A 22,472-nucleotide genomic window follows, 5' to 3' on the forward strand; every position below is an offset into this window, starting at 1 on the left:
TGGCAGCTCATGTTCATCTTGGAGTCAGTGACTCCAAGATCCCTTTCCGCCTCTGTGCTCACAAGGGGGAAGCTCCCCAGCTTGTATGTATGCTGTGGATTCCTTCTCCACAGGTGCAAACTATAGGACCAGGCAGAAAATAATTTTAAAAATGAAACATGAAGGTAGCTATTCCTTCCAGAAATTTATTACCCCCACAATGTGGAGATCTGAATTTAGTTAGTAAATGTATGCACAACACCACTTTTTTTTTTTTCCAAATATACCATATCATGTTCATGATCATATTTGTAATCTAGGTGGGACAAAGCTTGCAATTTTCAATAGTTTACAGAACACTTGATTGTTAACGAAGCTACAATTAAGGAACAGAAACTACTAGGTAGAAAGTCAATAGATTATTATGTGCTTTAGTTCAATTTTACATAATTACAATTTTACATAAATACTTTACAGAGACTGTGTTTTTCATGCTTTGATTCCACAATATAGTGAAAAAGTAAATTCTCAAGATCTATTATTAGATTTTTGCTTCCCTACTCAAGTAAACGGTTATTTTGTGTGTCAGTTAAATTGTACCTCTAAATAAATGATGCAGGAGTTTGGGATTTATGAATATACTTGTAAATTTGAACAACGTTTTTGTTAAGCAAGCATATAGTTTATTATACAGATTGGATACATTAGAAAAAATTAAATTACAATTTTTCTTTAATTTTCCTTATAGCCAAAAATTCAGGTTTAACGGCATATTTCTGTTTAAAATAACGTATTCTGCCTTGGTGTCTTATTGACAAATTTTGCTGTATTTACACATTTGATAAATGGCTTTACAAAAAAAATACTAAGAACACAACCCAAAAAGTTGACAGTGCTTTTTTTTCTGTACAAATATACACTAAAGCAATGATTGTCAACTAGGGTGCCATGAGATCTTTTCAAGGTTATTGGGTGCCACACAATGTTAGCACTTAGGTATGCCAACATGGTTCACAATCTGAACACAACGACTTCCAATACGAACCTATAGTGTCAAAAACATCCTGACTCAAATTCTTTCTGACTTCTTTGCAACATAAGAATTGCTCTATTATTTTTTTTTGTAGTCAAAAACAAGTGAAAACTAAGAGCTGTCATTTTCCAAGGGGTGCCTTGAATCTAACAAGGTTGAGAACTCCCGCACTAGAAAATCCGAAGGTGTGTGATCTTCTAAATTACTAGTTTTCCAGTCTGCAGCATTAACGATGACTGAATCTTCTTCTGTGCTAGCTCTGCTCTCAGTACTCGTAAATCAGAAGCTGCTTGTTTTCTCATCTACCAAGGAAGCAGAGATTATTTAAGGAAGACTCTGGAGTTGAAGCCCATGTTGTTTTATATAGATAAATGGTAACACAAACACAATATTCTAGTTCAAGCTCTGGTTTTCAACAGGGGGGTGGGGGGGTTGTTTTGTTTTTTGTTTTGTTTCTGGGGTTTGTTTGGGTTTTTATTACTCTATTCTGCTATTTTTAAGAATCAAAACCTGAAGTCCTTATTCAAGTAAACTTTCACTGATGTCAGTGGTAGATGGCTTGAGTAAAGAATAGCGAAAAAAAGATTGAAAATCTCAGGATTTAAGCATTTGATTCATAAAATATTTCCATACTTGTGATTTTTTACTAGTAATGACAGAATTGGCTTCCATATTGGAATAAGACATGGGGTCACATTCTAATTTGCTTTATATTGTATTCAACATTTTCTCATTGTAATGATCTGTACCTTCCCTGGTGTAACTAAAATAAAAATGACTCCAGGTTTTTAGGTGAGAGGATGATTTGAGGACTTAGTCTGTCTACAGCTTAAGAACTTGTTGGTGTTATAAAGCTGTTACTATGGAAAAATTCAGTATTGCCTCATGCATTAGCCTTTTAATGACAAAGCCTCTAGCACACATCTGCCTAATGACAGTGGAGAGGAGTTTTGACCAATAACTGCTATGCTAAGGAGGTTGGCTGGAGCTGAGAGAAGCTACAGTTCTTAAGCTGTCTGCAGAGAAGGGGAGTTGGGGAGGTGATACTTAATAATTCAGGTTTGTCATTAACTCGAGCAAGAAAGCAAAAATACCATCACACTCGCAGGAAAGTTTAATTTGAGGAGATTTAATTATAATCTCAACTACTGACTAATTTTTGAAGTTTCAAATGCATGTTATGACTTGATGTTTACAGGGAAGGAAATCTATATAATTCTGATTTCCAGGTTTGTTAGGACACATGCGAATTACCTTAATTTCTATGGTAAGTTTCATTTTGATATTATCAAGCTTTCTCTTTAGGTGATTGATTTCATGTTGCTCTGTGGTGATCTGAATGATGGTGGCATTCTGCGTGAAACAAACAAAGCGTGTTTATACCTGCAGTACTAGGAGTTTTATTCTATGTGGTCTACAGGATTAAGTACCTGAATAAATTGCTGAAGGACAGCGATAGGTATGTACCTTCTGGGGCGCCATGCAGGTACAGGTCAGATATATAAAGATACTTGGAGGTTTTTTCCCATAACAGCCCACACAGATCTTAACAAGGTGGAGAATGCTAACAGAACATGCTTATCTTACCATGAAACACTCCAGGTACATAAAAATTAATTCAGGGCTTGTCCTCATTAGGCACAGGGCACTAGACAGGTTTTAAACATGCAAAGCAAAACGGCACTAAAATTGTTTCAGACAAGTGATTTTTATCTTTTTTTTTTTTTTAAAGTGAATTGAGCTCTTTTTTTTTTTTTTATATCTATTGCTAGGGTCTCTTAATGAAGCCAGTTAGATTCCCTGCAGATTAATTAAACACAACAGGCTGTTTTTACAGGTTCTGTTATTTCACATATCAAGCTTGAAACTTCTGGGTCCTTTAAAAAAATTAGTGTTACAAATAAGAACCAGCAACCCTACCTTAGAGTCTGCAACATGTGTTGTGTTTTTTGCTCGTTTCCAGCTATGCCTGGCTTCCAGCTGCGACAGTAACTTTTGGTGAGAAAGCTCTAAGTCTTGCCGCAATTTATTTAAATAATCTTCAAGTGAAGCTGTAGCCTTTTTGGTTTCAAAGTACTTCTTTTTCCATGCCTGGCGAGCTATAAATGAAAAAGAACAGCTCTGCATGCTCTTCTCAGGTTAACTGGCATTGTAGAAGGAATAATGACAACAGGCATGTGGGTGGAGGGAGTTCAGGCAGGGGTTTTCAACCCCCTCAGGAGTGTGAGGCTGGTGTATTGGAGCCTCCCTGAGGGGTGTGTGTGGGGGGCTCCAATTCACCCACACCAGCCTTGAGCACTGGCCGGGGAGCCCCCAAGAGCGAGCTCCCTCCTGCCTTTCCCCGCTCCCATTCTGAAAGCCGAGCACTGGCAGAGAGCCCTGGCCACTGCTATGGGAACCCGGGTGCAGGCTCCCAGCCCACAGCTAGATTCCTCCGACCCTGGAACCAACCGTGAACTTCTGTTTGGTCTGGGGTAACGTTGTAACTTTATAGAAATCGTTCTGACTAGGAGCTGCGCTTCTGTCTGCACCCCAAGTGGTTTGGTAACACTGTTAACTTCAAAGGGGATTATGTGTATTAAATGCAAAAGGGGATTTCTTTTTACAAGCACAATTAATGGCTAGCCAAAGTAAAAACTGCTTCATTTATACTATCACCAGTGGATCAGCTGAACTCTAACCAACTGAAACTTCAGATTAGCTCTGTCATGCAAGGTTTGTCCATGGCTGGAGCAGGAGTCCTGCAGCACTACACCTTCAGGCCTGTGCAGGCTGGCAGCAGCAGAGACTGCAATGTTCCCAAGTGCCTGATTTGTGGAGGTTTGTAGCAGCACAGGACTGGAGAAACAGGCCTAGGACAGTTCTTTACTTTACAGCAAGTGTGTTTCTTCAAGATGTTAGCTACATAGATCCAGACCTGTTGGAAAGGAAAAGGAGGGGTGGGGGAAGAGAGAAGGAAAGTGGGGAAGAGGGGAGTAGGCTGGAGGGATCTGGACCTGTCTAGGGGGAGGGGGAGCAGCCCTGGTTGTGGTGTGTGGGCAAGGGCCCAAGCGAGGCTGGAGCTGGCCACTTGTAGCTTCTGTTACTCCCCACTGCCAAACTTTCTGACCCATTGGGCTCTCTGTGGTGTTAACAGTAACCTTTAAATCATTTTTAAAAATCACTTAAAATGAAAATGTCCATTCATTAAAGGGTGTTAAACTGTGCTAAGTACCACCCTAAGCATCTTAAAGTAATGCCCTTGCAGGGGAGGGTTGGTTATCTTTGAGACTTTCAAGCTAGCTGGAGCTAGGGTACTATTAGTCTGCTCCACAGCAATAACATGACCACTTTGCAGTCAACTAGCACCCTAGGGTGCAGGGCTACCAGCAGCTCTGCCCCTGACATATTTTCCACCATTCAAAGCTTTACTCAGCAGCGTGGTGCTGGCCCCAGGCTAACACCCCCTCTCATCTGCTGCCACTGCCAGTGCATACTGTCCCTCCCCAAGCCCAGTTGGTACCATGCTGTTGGCTCCAAGAATCCCAGGAGAGCCTGGGATGGGGCCCCTGGGACAAGGACCAGGCACCTGGGATGGAAGCGGGGGTGGGACACAGGGGGCAAAGATCTGGTTTGGTAGGCCCTTGTGCAGAAAGCTGGTGCACAGCCAGCTACCTGAGCTTAACTTGGCACTTGCCAGTCCCCATTCCCCCAGGCTGGGTCTGGTGGGTGAGGAGAGCACTTGGGCTCCCATCAGCTCCCCCATCACAGCCAGCATAGCCCCTGCCAGCCCTAACTCAATTGCACCCCCTGCCCTGCCAATCCAGTCCCAGTTCATTGAAATGCATGCAATATTTGGTCTTTATTTATTTTGTTTTTTCTCCCCCTCTTCATTTCAAACACTAAATTTTATTAAGCAATTTCTCCACCCCCACCCTTGCTTCTGTCTCCTGTTGTAGCACACACTGAGATGGAGGGAAGCCACAGCCCCCTATACTGCCTTCTGGCTTCATGATCCTGACACATGCCCCACTCCTCCCAGCCCAGAGAAGCGATATAGTCCTGGCTCCTGGCCATGCCCCTCTTTAGTGGCAAGTTACAGTTGTGCACATCAGAGACAACATTAAGCCTTAACCTGCAACTGCTCTGAAACACGTCTAACTTTACCACTGCCTAACATGCCACAGCTTTAGAATGGTTTAAAGGTCCCTGTAACAATGCCCTAAGCAGCATTCTTAAAAGCAACAGCAGACTGTTTGAATTGCTGTGAGTCCATGGAAGCCTTCTGGATATGATGCTCCCACATAGGATGTAACAGTCCCATTGTTCATACACAGATTTATTGAAGTCCAACAGAACACTCACAGGGAAAACAGATAGTTTACCCCTGAATTTCTTTGTACATTATACAAAGGAGCTTTTGGAATGGGGCTCCTTGAGCCACCTGATCATCTGTAATTAAGTACTGGGCACATCTATACATTCATTAATGCAGTGTAACGACCTGTAATGACAGATACTAAGAATGAGCCATAATCAGCACTACTGTGCATTAGCGCACATGAACAGTTTGTTTTTTTGTTGGTGAGTTAATGTGCATTAGACTAAATCTGTGCATTAGCACAGGTTTTGCCTGCCATGCTAATGAGTGGTAGAATTAGTCCTCCCACTGTAACACTAGTGAAGTATAAGAATTCATACCGTTGTTTGCACATGATTTTAGTTTCTTCAGTCACCTCAAGATGTGATCCAATCAAAGCACGTACCGTGATATCTTTTCAGTTGGTTTTGTTCCAGCAGGCCTTTGGCTTTCTTGATCAGTTCCTCTCTGATTCTTTCCATGTGCAGTCTTTCTGCCTTCCTTTGTTCTAGCTGTTCTGCCAGCTCGATTTCTGAAGATATTGCAGCCTGTGCTTACTAAATAGATGTCTGGAGTGGGAAAGCCCAGTCCTATTTAACCTTACTGCAGCACCCCCACCATAAAGCACGCTAAGCCTTAACAGTCTGTGTCTTTTACAGACTCATAGGGTGCATCTACACAAGATGCTTTATTGTGCAGTCGATTAGTCTACTGCGCAGTAAAGCATCACTCCTTAGATGTGTTCACATTAATTGTGCAGTAAATTAGTCTATGGAAAGTTAGCTACTACCTATAAATACACATAGTTAATTAACTGCACAGTAGATGCTATGCAGTATAGACGCTGGCCAGGAGCAAATATGCTCCTGGTCAGCCTAGACAGCATAGAGCCACAGTGGACAGAAAGCGCTCTGTCCCTGATCCTAGTGCTGCTGAGCTCCCCACAGAAGCTGGATCAGCACCAGGACTGGGGAGCTCTCTGCCTCCTGTCCCAGCATGGTGCTGGCTGCTCTAGGTGATAGGTTACGGCTGGATTCCCAGCCCCCCTCTCTGTCCCCGGAGCAGTCAGTTCCATACCAAGCAGGGCAGCTGCTGGTGAGCCCCGTTCCCCCCTGCCTGATAGGAGACTCCCCTGCAGCTGTCCCACACTGCTGGCAGCTCCCAGTAACCGCCTGCCGGCAGAGCCATCCCGGGGAGGGGGGGTGTGCAAATCAGGGCTACTGCCCTGGGCCCCACACTTTGGGGGCCCTGTGGACAGCGCCATTGGCATGTGCCGTGCTCTAGCTGCTCATCACTGCCTCCCCAGCCCCGCGCTCCAGTCCTTTGTCACCTCCTGGCCCCCTGTGCTCCAGCTGCTCGCTACCACCCCCCCTCTCCTGCAAAGGCTCCACACAGGCCAATATGCTCCAGGCTCCACATACCCCTAGGGTCAGCTCTGTCTGCCAGGCAGGGAAGCCCTGCTAGCAGGGGGCTTCCTGGCAGCTGTGTCTGGATGAAGATGGAGCCAGGATGGCTCTGCTTGCTTGCAGGGGCTGCTCTCTTCCGGCTCTGTGCACATCAAATATCCTCCTAATGTATACAGGGCCAGGAGACAGCTGCCATTGCAGCCAACAGAGCTGTCCTGGCTTCATGCCCACTGGGACCACCCCATGCCCCTTGCTAGCCCCCAGGCTAGCATGGGGTGGGGGAAAGCCTGGAGCTCCCTCTGGCTTCTGCAAGAGGGCAGAGCAGGGTGGGAGAAGCCCTGTAGCAAGCTGCTCCCACTGGGACCAAATCTGTTTTGAACATGGAGAGATGAGTTCCTTGGTAGGCTTACTGCACAGTATTTTTAATAGCACATGTAGGTGCACCCAAAGAATAGGATTTCAAGTGTCCTGTCTCTGACTGGTGTTCTGGAGAACAGGATAAAAATCTAAGATACACTCAGTCATTTATGGATGTATGAATAAACAACAAAAGTCCACTTTAAATGGGCATGAAATATACCACAAGGACTCTTATTAAAAGGGAAAGCAAGAGAAAAACACACGTGTTAACTTTTTGCCAGCTGAGGCCTAAAGAGTAAGAGGCAATTTCAGTAAGTATACTATAACAGAATGGCTAGTTGCTCACTCACTGAGTCAGGAATTTTAAGATACATGTGCTTGCACCAGGCTGGCTCAGTACAACCAGCAGCCGCTCAAATACTTCCACTACAAATACCTTTCAGTTATAGCAGGGATCTACTACAACCCATACCCTCTTGAGCCAGCATCAACTTATGCAGGTCTCCCTCCAATGGAGAGGAGACCACAAGAGTCTTTGTGCTCCAAACTCCCAGTGAGGGAAGCTGGGGAGCGGGGAGGATCCTTCAGCCTGGGGAGAGGCTCTTCTGGTGCCAATGGAAGCTTATTTCCTCAACTCAATTTGATTTTACAGTACTACTGTGAACTGCTGCTGTGAACTACAACTTTTAGTGAAACCCTCATTCCCATCTTAAGCAAATGTTCAACCCCTTGAGATCTTTGTAAAGCACATACTTACTCACTACCTGAAATACAGGAGCTTCTGTGGCATCTACAGGAAGAGTCAGCAGAGGTGGAGCAGGAGGGGAAACATATTTACTGGGATGTGCTGGATGACCTAAGTTATTCTCAGCTGTCTGGAGTCAAAGGAAAAGGGTATAAATGCAAAATATTGACCTCACTGTATTTGGAGGTCTTTAATATGAGGCAACCTCTACCTTCCCCTACACCGGGGCTACTCTGTAAAGCTGCAGGGGTATAAGGGAGATATGTCTTCTCTGTGTACCATCCAGTGAGATCACTCCTAAGTCCCCACTGGCTAAACCTCTGTCAACACAGTAAAGGGACTAGGGTGAAGAAGTTTTTTTTTCCTTAGAGTCAGGTTGAATGGTAGGGCAGATTGATTTTTTTTCAAATTGTAAAAAAGCTCCAATGTATTAGGAAGAAAGCCTGCCTCTGGAGCCCAGCAGTATAGGGCTGTACCTTGGTGCTAGGACCAAGGCTCTCAGCTCTGCACTTTGGTTACTACAATGCCTAGGGAATGTTGGACAACAAGCCATCCATCTAAGCCATCCATTTGCGCAGTGGAAATGGCAGATCTCCCACCTGAAAAAGGCTCTGAGGGGAAGCAAACCTACCGCTTTGACACCCCAATGGGCACAACTTATGCACCAAGCTACAAGTTAGGTCAGTAGCCTACCATCTGTAACCCCCCTCCCTTGAGGCTGTGACCTGTGTGGCCAAGGAAAGCAAGTTTCTGAGAGCCAGGAAAGCAGTCTACCAGGGGCCCCTAGTGCGGTAGCCCAGTGGGCTGGCTGCAGACCTGGAAGCAGGAGGTAGGGGTTCTGGCTAGTGTGTGTGGGACTGAGTCAGGCTGGTTCTCTTTGGGGCCTATTATTATTCAGGATAGAATATTTAGGCTGTCCAGGCTCTAGTCTGGCAGGGTCTGCAACCTCCTAGAGAGGACGCTATAGCCTCTGATGCTCATAGAAACTGGGTCTCCCAGTGCTTCAGGATATGCTCAGGAGGGAAACCCACTTCTTGGGCACGGCCAAAGCGTGTCTAAGTCTCATAGCTAGAGTCTAGGCTGCCTTGACAGCTTGCCAACCTGCCCCTTGAGGCTATACTGCTGTGCAGAGAGGAAGCCAAGGTTTTTGGGGCCAGGAATAGGCTTGACTAATGGCAAGGTGGCTTGGGGCAGGGGGTGGTCTCTCTTTTTCCCCAGCCAGCAGCGTTTTCATGTAAAATACAGAACATCTCCACCTTGATAGGTGTGGTTTTACATCTCCACTGGAGAAGGGCATCAAACCCAGAACTGGGCAGCTGGGATGTTGCTTTGCTCAAGGGCTTGGAGATAAGGGGATTCAAACCCACATCTGTTTCCTAGACTTACACACTATCTACCAAGCTACTGGTCAGGGGTAAGCCTTCTCCAATTACCTCTTGAGACTGTGCCTCTGTACAGCAGGAAAGACAAGTTTCTTGAGGCCAGGAAGGGAGTATACCAGAATAAACCCCTATAGTTTGGATGTGTGCAGTGATGTTAGGTATGAGTCTGGTTAATCCTGCCCCACAAGGCCAGCGTAACTGTCCAGGCAGCACAAGTGGCCACCTAGGGCCACAAATTGAAGTGGAATAGCAACAACAGTGTGTGCACACCATGCACATGCTCCTTGGGGACCACCGCTGGAGTCTCGTCATGTGCTGAGCTGCCACTCCAGGGCTTTGTCTGATGCCTGCTCTTGCCAGGTATGTTACAAGGGAGGGTGGCAAACTTTTGTTTGCTTAAGGCTGCAAAAATCCTTGTGCCATTCCTGCCCTCCCTGCCACCTAGAACTTCCTGTTATTCAGCTAATAGCTAGAAGGCAGCATGGAGTCTTAAGCCTTCAAGTTGAGGGCTCACAAATCACTGATCTTCCACTTGGCAGAAGAATATTCTCAGTGGAATCAAATCTACAGCTCTGGACACCAAGGGACATAGTTGTAGCTACCAGCAGGCTGCAGTCTAGGTCAGCAACCTGACTTCTACAATCTCCCAACTTTGAGTTCTGCTTTGTCCAGGAAGACAAGCTTCATCTGGCTAAGGCGAAAGTCCAGCAGGGGCTGCTAGCTGAGCAGCCCTGTTGTTTCCCCTGGAGGTAAGAGAGAAGTTTCATTGCCAGAGGGAACCTGGCTCTGCAGCAAAGTATCTTTGTGCTAGATGGGGTCCCTGATTTTGGTCTCTGCAGCCTGGATTGCTTTTCTAGTGTGTTTTAATTCACCCTTTTCTATTACATTCAAACCTTCATCTAAATTTTGCACTTGCATAATCTGAGTCAGTTGTACTATTACATTAAAAATCTTCCTGATGGAAAATATTTCTGTATACTACTAATAATAGGTTACCTCTAAAGACATACCTGATCATCCTGTTTCCCACCAATATCAGCAACAGACATGCCAGTTACTTGTTGATGGCTAAATGGTAAAATCACATAATGAAGTAAAATTAACTTAATTAAACTCACCTCAGACTAAGAGTTAATTAAAGTACTTGTTTTCCTTCATGGTTTCATTTTACAGAAGCAGTTTTTATGAATGAGTCAAAATAATTACTTAACTACATTTACCTTTTCTTATTATGAACACCTTGTAGGACATTGTCTTCCAATGATTCTGGAGATCTGGAATTTTCTGTAGTTTTTCTTTCTAAACTACCTTTTAAATTTCCTTCATATTCCATATCTGTAACCAGTACTGTAGGGATTTGATCTATGAAAAACAAAAGCTAAAATATTTAGACTACATTTATAACGCTTTAAGTCCTCTTTGGACTCTAATATTGGCACACCCAAAAAACAAAGTTAAAGCTATAAAACTCTCTAGTAAAATTTGGCTATTGTATTAATGATGTAATTTAAAACTGTATTTTATCAAAATGGATACTGAACAAAAAAATTAATTCTTCATAATATCATCAGAAATGGAAGACAAGGGAGTCATTAATAAGGTATGTTACATCAGTTTTTACTTAAAATTCAGCAAAAAATCCCCCTTTTTTAATCTTGAGGAATTTAAGGGTTTTACAGTATTCTGAAGACACATACAGGCTTTCATTATTCAGAAAACATCCAGTAGCAGAAGGGGAAGTAAAAATAGAAGGGAATGCGAAGTTGACGCATCTTTTTCAAAATCATTTCTCAATCCTGGCAGATGACTGACATTTGTAATGAAGTTTTATTCTAAACCCACCCACAGTTTTATATTATTTCCCATATAGACTATTCAGGGAACCTTTTTTCAGTTTTAAACGTAAACTCTCCAGTTTTTTTAAGTATATTAACATTCTACTTCGTAGGAGGAAAGTAGAAATATTTTCCATTTATTGGTGTTGTAAGTGATTAATAGTAAATCTTTGTAGAGATGGTTGATAAAGAACATTTCAGTGAATGAAATTCTTTCCCCTGTTATCGTATGCCTGTGCCAAGTGATGCAGGGGTTTATTTATATGAAATTCCTGCTGAAGCTACTCATGGAGACAGACCCTGAATATTTCCAAAGCTCCATGGGCAGAGGAATGTGTTGTAGTGCTCCAAGAAGCCCAAATTTAAGTCTCCTGAATGTTTTATATGAAAACACTTCATTTCCCTATGAAATCAGGCAAATCCCTGAAACAAGTTTATGTAACTCTCTGTATCAATAAGTGAGGATGAAGCAGGGCTCTTTCAAAATAACTGGGTTTTTGAAAAAAATCTATAAAAATGTACAGGAATTGAAAGTGCTGAGCTCAACTATCCAATTTCTTCTTTTTTCTCTAGCTGGTTATACAAAGAACTTTGACAGGGCAGGATTTTAAAAAAAAGGCTCTTAAACACACATTGTTAGGCCACAGACTATATCGGAGAGGTTGTGGAATCTCCATCCTTAGAAGGTTTTTTAATGACCTTAGAAGTTTTTAGACTAAGCCTTGGCTGGGATACTATAGCTGGGCATGGTCCTGATTTGAGCAGGGGGTTGGCCTAGATGACCTCCTAAGGTCTCTTCCAACCCTCATTTTCTATGATTCTATGAACTTTCATTTAAGTCAATGGGAGATTTAAAGAGTATGAGAACAGCCTACTCCATTAATGTCCATATACTTCATATCAGGAGCTTAAATATAAAAATACATCTTTTCTGTACAACAGTCACAGAAAATAACTGGACTCTCACTATATATTTGACAAGACCCACAAAAAACTCTATATACAGTAGAAATTAAAACATTCCCACAAACCTTTACAGTGGTCAACACTTTGAAACAAACATGTCTAAAATTAGGATCCTAAAATATGTATTTAAGAAACTAAATAAAAGGAAGTTGATTTTTGTAAATGTTAAATATCTACAAATACCAGTAAATACAATGGATGTTACAGGTCATAAGGGCTTAGTTGCTTCCAGTTAGGTCAGGGGTAGGCAAAATATGTCTTAGTCTTGCCTGGCCCAGGTGTTGTCTGGCCCGTGGCGCATCCTGCCACCCCCTGGGCATGCAGTGGGACTGGGGTGGCTCCGCAGCTGGACTGCCTTTGTAAGCAGCCTAGGCAGCAGTGGTTCCTTTCAGCTTCCACCGCCACTGGCACCAGCCCCATGGTACTGGTAGGAACCCATGCACACAGCCCCAACCCTGGCCCACATCTGCCTGCTCCAGACTTGGCCTGCTGAAGCAGACCACTCTGGACCAGCCGGAACCCACATGCACAGCCCCAACCTGGCCCGCCCTGCGCCTGCTCCAGATTGATCCACAAATGCTGAGCAGCGGCAGCAGCCAGGCAGAAGCTTCTGCTCCGTGCAGGGGAAAAGCGACCCCTCCCATTTGCCACTGCTTATTTATCAAAGTAGTTCTTATAGTTAAGGGCCAGTGTCCAACTTTAACTACTGTCATTCCAAAGCAAAAAAAAATCTAGAATTTATGCTGAAAACCTTTATTATGCTATATCTTCTGTGCTTTAGGGTTGTTGGTTCTAGCTGTGTTGGTCTAAGGACATAGGCAGACAAGGTCCTTTGGGTAAATGTGATATCTTTTATTAGACCAGCTAAATAGCTGGAAAAAATGTTCTTTGCAAGCTTTCGGGCACAAACATCCTTCTTCAGGCATATATAGAGTTTGTAGACAAAGAGCAATTTTCCCAACTACTTAGTTGGTCTAATAAAGATATCACATTTACCCAAAGAACCTTGTCTGCTATTATTAGTCTACATATATGTGCCATATAAGGCATTCAAAATAGTGGATGCAATTATGTTTGACTATATCTTTGGCATAACAGGGTGAGGTGAGGGAAAGGGAGTGTACATCTACATGAAACTCTTTACTGTGCAGCAGAGCAGTTTACTTCACAGTAAGCATGTGCATCTACACATGCACATGCTTACTCCACATTAAACTGCTCTAATAGTGAGTAAATTTGCTACTTGTGGCTGCAGAGCTGGCACTGGGAGCTCCCTGCTGGTGGGGGCTGGGAAGCCTGTTCCCTGCCCAGCTCCATGATCACAAAGCTGGGCAAGGAACAGGCTCTCCAGCCCCTGCCAACAGGGAGTTCCCAGTACCAGCTCTGTGACCATGGGGCCTCATCTCCCAGCACCAGTTCTGCACTCTTGTGGAGCTGGCACTGGGAGAGAAGAATTGCCAAGCCTGAGCCCTGTGACTGTGGAGCTCGGGCTGGGAGATAAGGATCTCCACAATCATGGATCTGGGCAGGGAACAGCCTCTCTAGTCCCCACTCTGCAACTGCGGAGTGGGACAGATCCCAGCCCCATGCCCCGATTGGGCAATCAAGGTATGGGGCTTGGGAAGAACTGCAGGGGTGGGGCAGCTGCTGCCTCACTGGCAGATCAGAGCAGGGAGCCAGGGCCAGCCACCTGCTCTTCCCCTGCAGTTCTTTCCAAGTCCCCTGCCCCTGATCAGGGAGCCAGGGCCAGGAGCTTCCCGCTGCCAGGACAGGGGAATATTGTTCCCACCCCAACAGCAGGCAGGTTCCGGGGGGGACAGGGAGCAATGTCTCCTGGCCCGGTGCTCCTTGCAAGCTCCTGGGTTAGGACCCAGGGGGAGCCTAGAGCCCACCTTGGTGGAAGCAGATGCCCAAAGCAGGACCCCAGGAAGCGGAAGCAGTTTGCTGCTTAAGCAGCAAATCTGATTCCACTTCCCTACCCATGTAGACACCTGCCTGGGAGCATTTACTCACAAGTAGTTTACTTGTGAATAAACTGCTCCCAAATCTGATGCACATGTAGACGCACCCAGGGTCAGATTCCTTTCCTTTTATGACTTCAGCTCATTCTTATAACTTTATCTGACAGTTTAAAAGATGTAATGCTATTTTTTAAAATTCTCACTTAGTTCTATTTATCCCCATTCTAAAGACATGCTTAAAAATAAATGAGTTGAATAAACTGTACCGTTTCTTCTCTGTGAGATGTGACTTTCCTGAGTCTGATTATTCTGCTTTTGTTCATGGTTTTCTTTTACATGAAGAACTGGAATGGTCCCTTTGTCTTTCTCATTCCAGTTTAGTGTATTACACTCCTTCTGATTCTCACTGAGATGAGTTTGCTGAGGATTTTGTGAAGGGGCAGGATTTCTTTTGGACTCCCACTTTGCAGGATTTAGATGACCTGGCAGGCAGAGAGACCCCTGGGATCCAGTTTGGTCTGTATTTACAATTGACAGTTTTTTACATGGGAAAATAATTCTAGATATTCCTTTATAATGTTAACAATAATTATTAATAAAAGCACTCTTTCGTTTTCAACAACTAGTGGCCTAAAACATGAAAATAAACAAAAGGTGACATTTCCAGAAAGCAATGTGTACCAAGTATGTTACAAAGGAGAAAAAGCAGTAGAAGATAAGTAATGCACCCAATCACAGTTGCCAACTTAAAAGGAAGAAAACAGTTCTGAAACTTTGCTTTCAAGTACTTGACTGGGGCGGATCAGTGGGGAAGGGAGGGGGAGGGTGGAGAGAGAAAGAGAGTATCAGGGTTGTGCTTGCCCCTTAAAAAAAGTTTATTTTCCCATCCTCCCACATATGGCACTGAATTATTGGGCCCCTACAGATGCACAGTTTGGTTGTTCCGATGTGCTGTAATTACAGTGCATTGGAGCATATTCAATTAATTGAGTCTGCTGGAGTGTGGTAATTATCATGCTCCAGCAGACTCCAGCATCATGTGTATCTGTGCTCCCGCTCTGAAAAATGGCAACGGGGGTGCTTTAACTAAAGCTCATCTGAAATACGTTTTTGTACAGTATGTGTATTAAATGGGAGTCATAAAAAAATCAAACCAATATTTTAATTTCGAATCTCAATTAAACAATCCATCTCTCTGATGTCATAACCATATTGATCCTTCAGTTGCTTATAGTCATTCCCAGGGAAAAAGTTGTATGAGTCTGGATTTATAAAAATCAAACTGAGGGTTCAGAGGAAAAAATGCCACCCTTCTTTAAAGTCTAACCTGTGTGTGATAATCAGGTAAGAAAGGATAGCAATTCATTTCCCCCCTTTGCCAGTTCATTTTAATAAGGAATTGCCAGATACATATGTATAGTGAATATAAGGAATAGTTTCATCTTCAACCTTGAATTTGAGCCCTTAAGTTAGTTACAGTATTATTCAAACTAGGTTGGTTTTGTTGTATACTGTAATTACAGATGAGGTCTGTATCAAAGCATTTCAGTCTCCTTCCTCACACTGGTTACATCTTACCTTTCCTTCTTTGTGGAATCAGTTTTTCCTGATTTCTGTTGTTCTGGACTCCCTCATGTTGTTTGGAGTCATGCAGAACCTGAATTATTTCTTTTTCATTTTTATTCCATCCTGAAGAACCATGCTCTTCCTGATTCTGACTTAAATGATTTATTGGTGGACTTTCTAGAAATGCTAGACTTTTTTCAAGCTTTCTCTTCGGAAGGTTTAAAATAGTTGATCCATGGACATAGCTACTGGGTACTGCAGCGTCTTCATAAAAGTGTTGTCTTTCTGAAGTTGTGGATGATGATGAATAAATACTTTCTAAATGGTCTAATCCAGGCAGAAAATACAATTCAGGATAAAGTGCCTAAAAAAGACATTATGCTAGTTAACTAGACTCGAAAGAAGACTTGAAGTGAAAATGATAACTTGAAAATCAGATGGTACTTACATATGGGGGAGCAAACAACTTGAGTTCCAGTTCTGTTTCCTGTTTTGCTTTCACCTTGGAAGATAAAAATTGAAGTAAAAAAAGCAGTTTGTAAGAGAAATGCACCATACCATTCAATTTGTATGGATTCTGTCTTCTTTGGAGATTAGCTAGGACATGCTACATTTATTAAAGCAATACTTTAATACTAATTTTAAGGCAACAGTCAGAATTAGCTTGGTGGAAGTAATATATAAAACAATTTTAATTTGACTTTCTTACATAGCATCTGCTTGAAAATGAACAACCTGATACCACATGTGTGCCATAATCTCCCCAAGAGGAGTATGTGTGTATCTGTATAAATATCATCATCTCTTGCACCTGTACTTTGGGCTTACAGGGCCTGAGCCAACTCCCACTGAAGTCAGTTGAAAGACCTCCACTGTCTATTGGAAGTTGGATTAAATCTAATCTGACAAATATGTATCTAAATACTTAGTTCAGTTCTTTTTGTTCAATTCTTAAAACAAAGGAAGTAGAAAAATAACCGACCGAACTCTCCTACAGATGTCTACTGTAGTTAAGGACTTTCTTATTTGTCTTGATATACATGGCTATAGACTTTTCAGACTTCTACCTAAAAAGTAAAATGTAGAGTAAATGGTGCATATTTAAAAGCACATTTGAAAGACACGTGCCTTGTGGTGGGGGGGAGGGGGAAGGGGAGTGAAAAAGAAATCTTTTAGACCCAAATTTAATTAAGGAAATAATTAAATAAAAAAAAATCTGCTCTTACTTACTTCCTAGCAATGCCACTGATTCACTGACACAGATAAAAGTTAGAAAGAAGCAGGAGAAGAAAAAAAAGGAGAAAATTAATTGTTCAAAAGTCTTTCCTTTGGAAGTGTAGTGGGCTCTTGCAATAGTTTGCAATGTCACTATTGTGAAACAAATAAAAAAAAAGCTCTGCAAATATTCGATGGCAGAGATAAAATTGCTTAAGGTTACCATGACTCCAAACAACAAATACTGAACTTTAACTTCCTCTACAAAACTAAATAGGAAGGAGTAGAACAGCTGCTTAAGATTGCTTTGAAGTTCAAATAGTGGGAGTGAACATCTGTTTTGCTTCAGAAATGTTTACTAGGACAGAAAGTACAACATGAGCGCATCTACATGTTGCCCTACAGTGATGTAGTAACGTGCTATCTTGCTGTATGGTGCACTATGGCAATGTAGCAATCACTTTTGTCTGCATGTGATTACCAGCTATGTTGCTGTAGCGGTGCTCTCTCTGTGTATAGCATGCTGCTATGGTGATGTAGTGATGAAATTTAACCTTGCTGCACGCACTGCGCAGTAACCTCCCATACTGCACTATGCTTTAGGACTTCCAAAAAGAAGTAGTAAAGCATGGCGCCACAGCAACCTCACCATATGGCGATGTGTAGACACACCCCATGTTGCCTAATAGACCAGGGGTGGGCAAAATACAGACCTTGGTTCCTGTAAAAAATGACAGCAACCAGGGGCAGTAGCACCTAGAGCAAGCCCTGGAAGGCTCCCACAACAGCAGGGCCTGCCCAGCCCTGCCCCCCCCAGCTGGAAGCCCTTCTGGCCTGGGGACACGTGTCTCAGGAAGGGGCGCTGGAACCTCAGGTAAGTATGGGGGAGGGAAGGGCAGGGGAGGACCCCAGGAAAAAGTGGCCCAGGGAAAAGCTGAGCACGGGGAGGGGGGGGAAAGTAGCCCCTCACCCACCCCGTGGCCATTGCCCCATGCTGCAGCTGCTCACAGCCCGCCTGGGGTTGACTGTGCCTGGTCAGGACAGCCTCGTGTGAGCTGTAAGCAACTGCATCAGGAAGCGCCGGCCATGTGACAGGGGAAGGGCTGCTTTTTCCTGCACTCAGCTTTTTCCCGGGTTCCTTTCTTGCACGGAGAAAAGCGGCTCTTCCCCCACCCCGTGGCTGGCGCTCCCTGCTGCAGCTGCTCGCAGCCCATGCAGGGCTGTCCTGAGCAGGCACAGGCAGCCCCATGAGGGCTGCAAGTGGCTGCAGCATGGGGCGTTGGGCATGGGGCAGGCGAGGGGTCACTTCCCCCGCTTGTGTTCAGCACCAGCTTGTAACTCACTGCTTGCAGCCTTCATGGGGCTCTCTGTGCCTGCTCAGGACTGCCACACGTGGGCTGCAAGTGGCTGCAGCAGGGAGCGCTGGCCATGGCGTGGACGAGATGCCACTTTTCCCGGTACTCAGCACCAGCTCCTTCCCAGCTGGGGAGCAGGCCTGCATGCTGCCCCCCGGCTGTACCATGGGGCTGGGGGGGCACTGGAAGTGAGCAGGTGAGGGAGCCAGTGGGAGCACGGAGCCTGCACCATTGTCCCAGGGCCAGTGCCAGCAGGGCCCAGAGCAGGGTGGCAGGAGCACGGGGTCCCAGTTGGCAGGGGCTCTATGGAGCCAGGCCAGCTCCCCTCTCCTCCTGCTGGTGCACCCCAGCCCAGCTCCACAGACCCCTGCCAGCCTGTGCCCCGCTTTGGGCCCCACTGGTGCTGGCCCTGGGACATTGGTCCCAAGACATTGGGACACTGGTCCCAAGATGGTGACCAAGGGGCAGGGCACCTGTCAAGGGATAGGGCTAACCATGGGACCCTCGACAGCCTGCCAAAACTGGGTAAGCAGCCCTCCGCCCAAAATAATTGCCCGCCCCTGTTACAGACTAAAGAAATCAGAGCTGCATAAGCTTTTGTGAGCCTGAACTCACTTCATCAAATGTTGTGAAAGGACATGCATAGATCAGTGCATCAAATCAAATCACATCAAGTCAAATTCAATCAAATCAAATAAAGTCAAACCAAATCAAATCCCAGCACTACCTCCCCAACCCCTTCTTCTCTCCCTCCCTTGCACCCTTCCCTTCCTTTTGTATTCAAATCACTCTTTTTATTTGATAGATTGCTCTGTACATGTCCTTTCACAGCATCTGATGAGGTGAGCCCTGGCTTATGAATTTAGTTACTCTAAGGTGCAAACCTTGTGCTGCTTTCTGCCTGACTTTAGCCTCATATGGCTAGCTACCTCTTTCTCTCATTGCTTAATATCATTCTGTTTCAAAAGATTGCATGTTATTACATTTTTGTGCAATGTTTACATTTCTCCATAGTCCTTAAACTGCTTTTGATCTTGTTTTGCTCCCTCACTATTTATTGTACATTTCTTGATATTTATCCTAGTTTTTCAAACAGGTAATATTACTGATAACTTAATTGCAAATTCAGTCCATAACAGCACAGAATATTCAGCTTGTATATGTATTCCAAACTTCTGAGAAGCAAAAATGAAAGATGAAAAAAAATCCTACAAAGGCAGTGTTATTTCTAGAATGATTTAGCTATGAAATTATTCAACATTTAACTGTATTGGTTGCCTTCATAGTTTTTCATATATTGTAGCTATAATATGTAAAATAATTAAATATGCAAATATTTAATAGCTAAGAGTCACAGATGAAACTGTTTTACAGTGTAAACTGGACAGTTTATGCAAGTGGGCTGACAGATACAATAGAAGTGTAGAGTCAGACTGGATTTAAGCTACAAATTGTATTGGGAGAGCTAACAGGTAGAGCAGGACCTTTCGAAGTTCTGGTGGACTTAAATTTCATTACACATTTCTTTTTGAAAATATGCACGTGTTTCACACATGGACTTATAATTTGTCATATTAAATAAAATCTGTAGTCCAAACACTTGGCTGAGATGCTTTAGACAGGAATGGCACTGAGCAGGGGGCTGAACTAGAAGCCCTCATGAAGTCCCTTCCTGCATTATTTTTCTATTAAGCTATCATTAAATTGGGTCTCTTTACAATGAAAAATAATGAATAATTTCCAATGTATTAGAGCACAGTGAAACAGATTAACTGTCCTGACCAACTGTGTACTAATGAATACAGAAGAAAACTTTCCATCCTGACCACAGCTGTTACCCTGAAGAACGCTATTTGGATATCTCATCAAACATACACATAACTACAAATATCAGTGTTGTTCAAAAAATTATCCATCTCCCATTTAAAACCTGTAACAATATTTAATCTACGGCAACTGAATCTGTATTTTACATTATTATTAAACAGGAGGAAAAACTAGAGAAAATAAAGCAATAACTTACCACTGCTAGCTTTTTCCCTATACATTTTAGAAATCTAAATTTATCTGCCACAGCATCTTCACCTAGGTACTTTCCAAGCTGCTCCCGTAGTGTTCTCAGTGTCAAGCAGGGAGATGCCCTGGAATGTCATTATTCATTATTCCATTTACAAGATCAAAGGAGGCTGGGTATTCAGTAAAAGTAGGAGGGGGTGATACATTGTGCTTAGGTTTGGGTGGATATAATGGAAAGAAATATACAATAGTCATGTCACACTTGATGGAACTGGGCCTGAATTGTTTTTATGTTCAGGTCAGTTTTGGTCTTGCCAAGTTATGATGTTGCCTCATAATGTGGTGACACTATGATACAAAGCTATCCTGACCCCAACTGAGAAGAATTCACATTCCAGGAACACACACAAAAATCAAGAGTGGCATGACCTGAAACTTGATAGAAACCTGAGGAATACTTTTTGCTTATCTGGCATTAGGTGACAAAACCGCTGGGAATTATCAGGGTGGAGCTCATCTGCCAAGAAAATAATGGCTTTCTCAGGAGGTAAAAGCAAAACAGTGTAAAGAACCCTCCCCAGAACCAAGGAGCATTACAAACCTCATCAACCTTTGGTCTAAGTGCAAGGCCCAGACATACCTTCTCCAACATAAATATAGCAATATGTGTGAACATAGGAATGTGCATGCATGTGTATAATTTAAAACGTCCTAAAGTATTTTTTCTCTCTCACCTCTTCTCTCCGCCCCCACAAACATTTGTCCTTTGGGAGGAGGATAAGAGAACATATACACATATTAGTTATGCTGCTTATTGGAAGGGATTCAGGTATTGAGAAGATGAGCTCTATATAAAAATTACTCAAAATAGCAACAGGAGAAAAAGTTGACTGCCAGGCAAAAGAAATGCAAGATTCTGTGTGGGAACATATGCCTGTCTGGTTGACTGCTTCCCACTACTCTTGCTTTTCCCTGCTGTATATGCTCCAGGAATGATATTTTGGCTTTGGACTTCTGGGACTGGTGTTATAATATGATGACATTCATATTCTAAAATATTTGGAATATTGTCATGTCATGCTTCCACCTCAGATCTGGGACTTGGCTGGATTAGTGGTCCAAAGAATTTAAATTTAAAAAATGTAATTTTTAATTAGAGAACAAAATGTACCTGGAAACAGACAAATTTAAATTTTTTGTCCTTTCATAAAATAAAAAATAAAATTTACCCTCCATTTTTACTGATTGCTGGTTTGTGTTGTTCTGCAGGAAACATTCATGCTTCATTGGATGAGAGAAATTATGCCCATGGCCAAGACACTAGTGCAGGGGGTTGGATACTGGCTTGGGAGTAGGGAGTACTGGGTTCTGGTTCCTGGGCCAATGACTGGGAAACTCTTTTGAGAAACTAGGGAAACTCTTTGAGAAGATCCTCAAGGAGCACATCTGTGATGGGCCGGCTTCAGGGATGATGCTCAAGGGCAACCAGCACGGTTTCATTACGGGCAGGTCATGTCAGACCAACCTGATTGCCTTTTATGATCAGGTCACAAAGGCAATGGATGCAGGTGTTGCCGTGGACATAGTCTTTCTAGACTTCAGCAAGGCCTTTGACACCGTCTCCCACCCCATCTCATTAAAAACTAGGCGACTGTGGCATTGATGCCCACACAGTCAGATGAATTGCAGATTGGCTCAAGGGTCGTACTCAGAGGGGGGGGTGGATGAGTCATATTCAGCCTGGGGGGAAGTGGGCAGCAGCGTCCCTCAGGGTTCGGTCCTTGGGCCCACGATGTTCAATTTCTTCATCAGTGATTTGGACAATGGGGTGAAATGCAACCTGTTTAAATTCACTGATGATACCAAAATTTGGGGTGAGGTGAGCATGCTAGTAGGGAGGGAAAGATTGCAGCAAGATCTGGATAGGTTACAGGAGTGGGCTAACATAAACAGAATGCGTTTCAATACTGACAAGTGCAGGGTGCTGCACTTAGGCAGTAGAAACCAGCAGCACACTTACAAAATGGGAAACTCCCTTCCTGAGAGCACAGAGGCAGAAAAGGATCTTGGCGTCATTATTGACTCCAAGATGAACATGGGCCGACAATGTGAGGTCACGGTTGGCAGGGCTAACTGGACCTTGTCGTGCATCCACAGGTACATCTCAGGTAGAGCCAGGGAGGTGATCCTCCCCTTCTATGCGATGCTGGTCAGGCCACAGCTGGAGTACTGTGTCCAGTTCTGTGCACCCCATTTCAGGAGGGATGTGGACAACATCGAAAGGGTCCAGAGGAGGGCCACCCGCATGATCCGG

At 43.7% G+C, this 22,472-nt stretch overlaps 1 protein-coding gene across 1 annotated transcript in view; it reads right to left on the bottom strand.

Annotated features, from left to right (window-relative positions):
* Positions 1 to 1,099: 1,099 nt before the first annotated feature.
* Positions 1,100 to 22,472, bottom strand: part of SPATA1 (spermatogenesis associated 1) — a 25,430-nt gene continuing 4,057 nt past the window's right edge. Inside the window, exons 3-13 of the mRNA XM_019531182.1 lie at positions 20,166 to 20,283; positions 16,021 to 16,074; positions 15,585 to 15,936; positions 14,273 to 14,488; positions 10,465 to 10,606; positions 10,255 to 10,312; positions 7,875 to 7,992; positions 5,758 to 5,883; positions 2,933 to 3,111; positions 2,267 to 2,365; positions 1,100 to 1,314 (exon numbers count right to left, since the gene is read on the bottom strand). Coding sequence (XP_019386727.1) covers positions 1,210 to 1,314; positions 2,267 to 2,365; positions 2,933 to 3,111; positions 5,758 to 5,883; positions 7,875 to 7,992; positions 10,255 to 10,312; positions 10,465 to 10,606; positions 14,273 to 14,488; positions 15,585 to 15,936; positions 16,021 to 16,074; positions 20,166 to 20,283 — 1,567 coding nt within the window. The 3' untranslated portion in view covers positions 1,100 to 1,209. The remainder of the gene's footprint in view (positions 1,315 to 2,266; positions 2,366 to 2,932; positions 3,112 to 5,757; positions 5,884 to 7,874; positions 7,993 to 10,254; positions 10,313 to 10,464; positions 10,607 to 14,272; positions 14,489 to 15,584; positions 15,937 to 16,020; positions 16,075 to 20,165; positions 20,284 to 22,472) is intronic.

The sequence above is a fragment of the Crocodylus porosus genome, unplaced genomic scaffold, assembly GCF_001723895.1.
Source record: "Crocodylus porosus isolate Cpor-Errol unplaced genomic scaffold, CroPor_comp1, whole genome shotgun sequence".
In the NCBI taxonomy this organism is placed as follows: Eukaryota; Metazoa; Chordata; order Crocodylia; family Crocodylidae; genus Crocodylus; species Crocodylus porosus.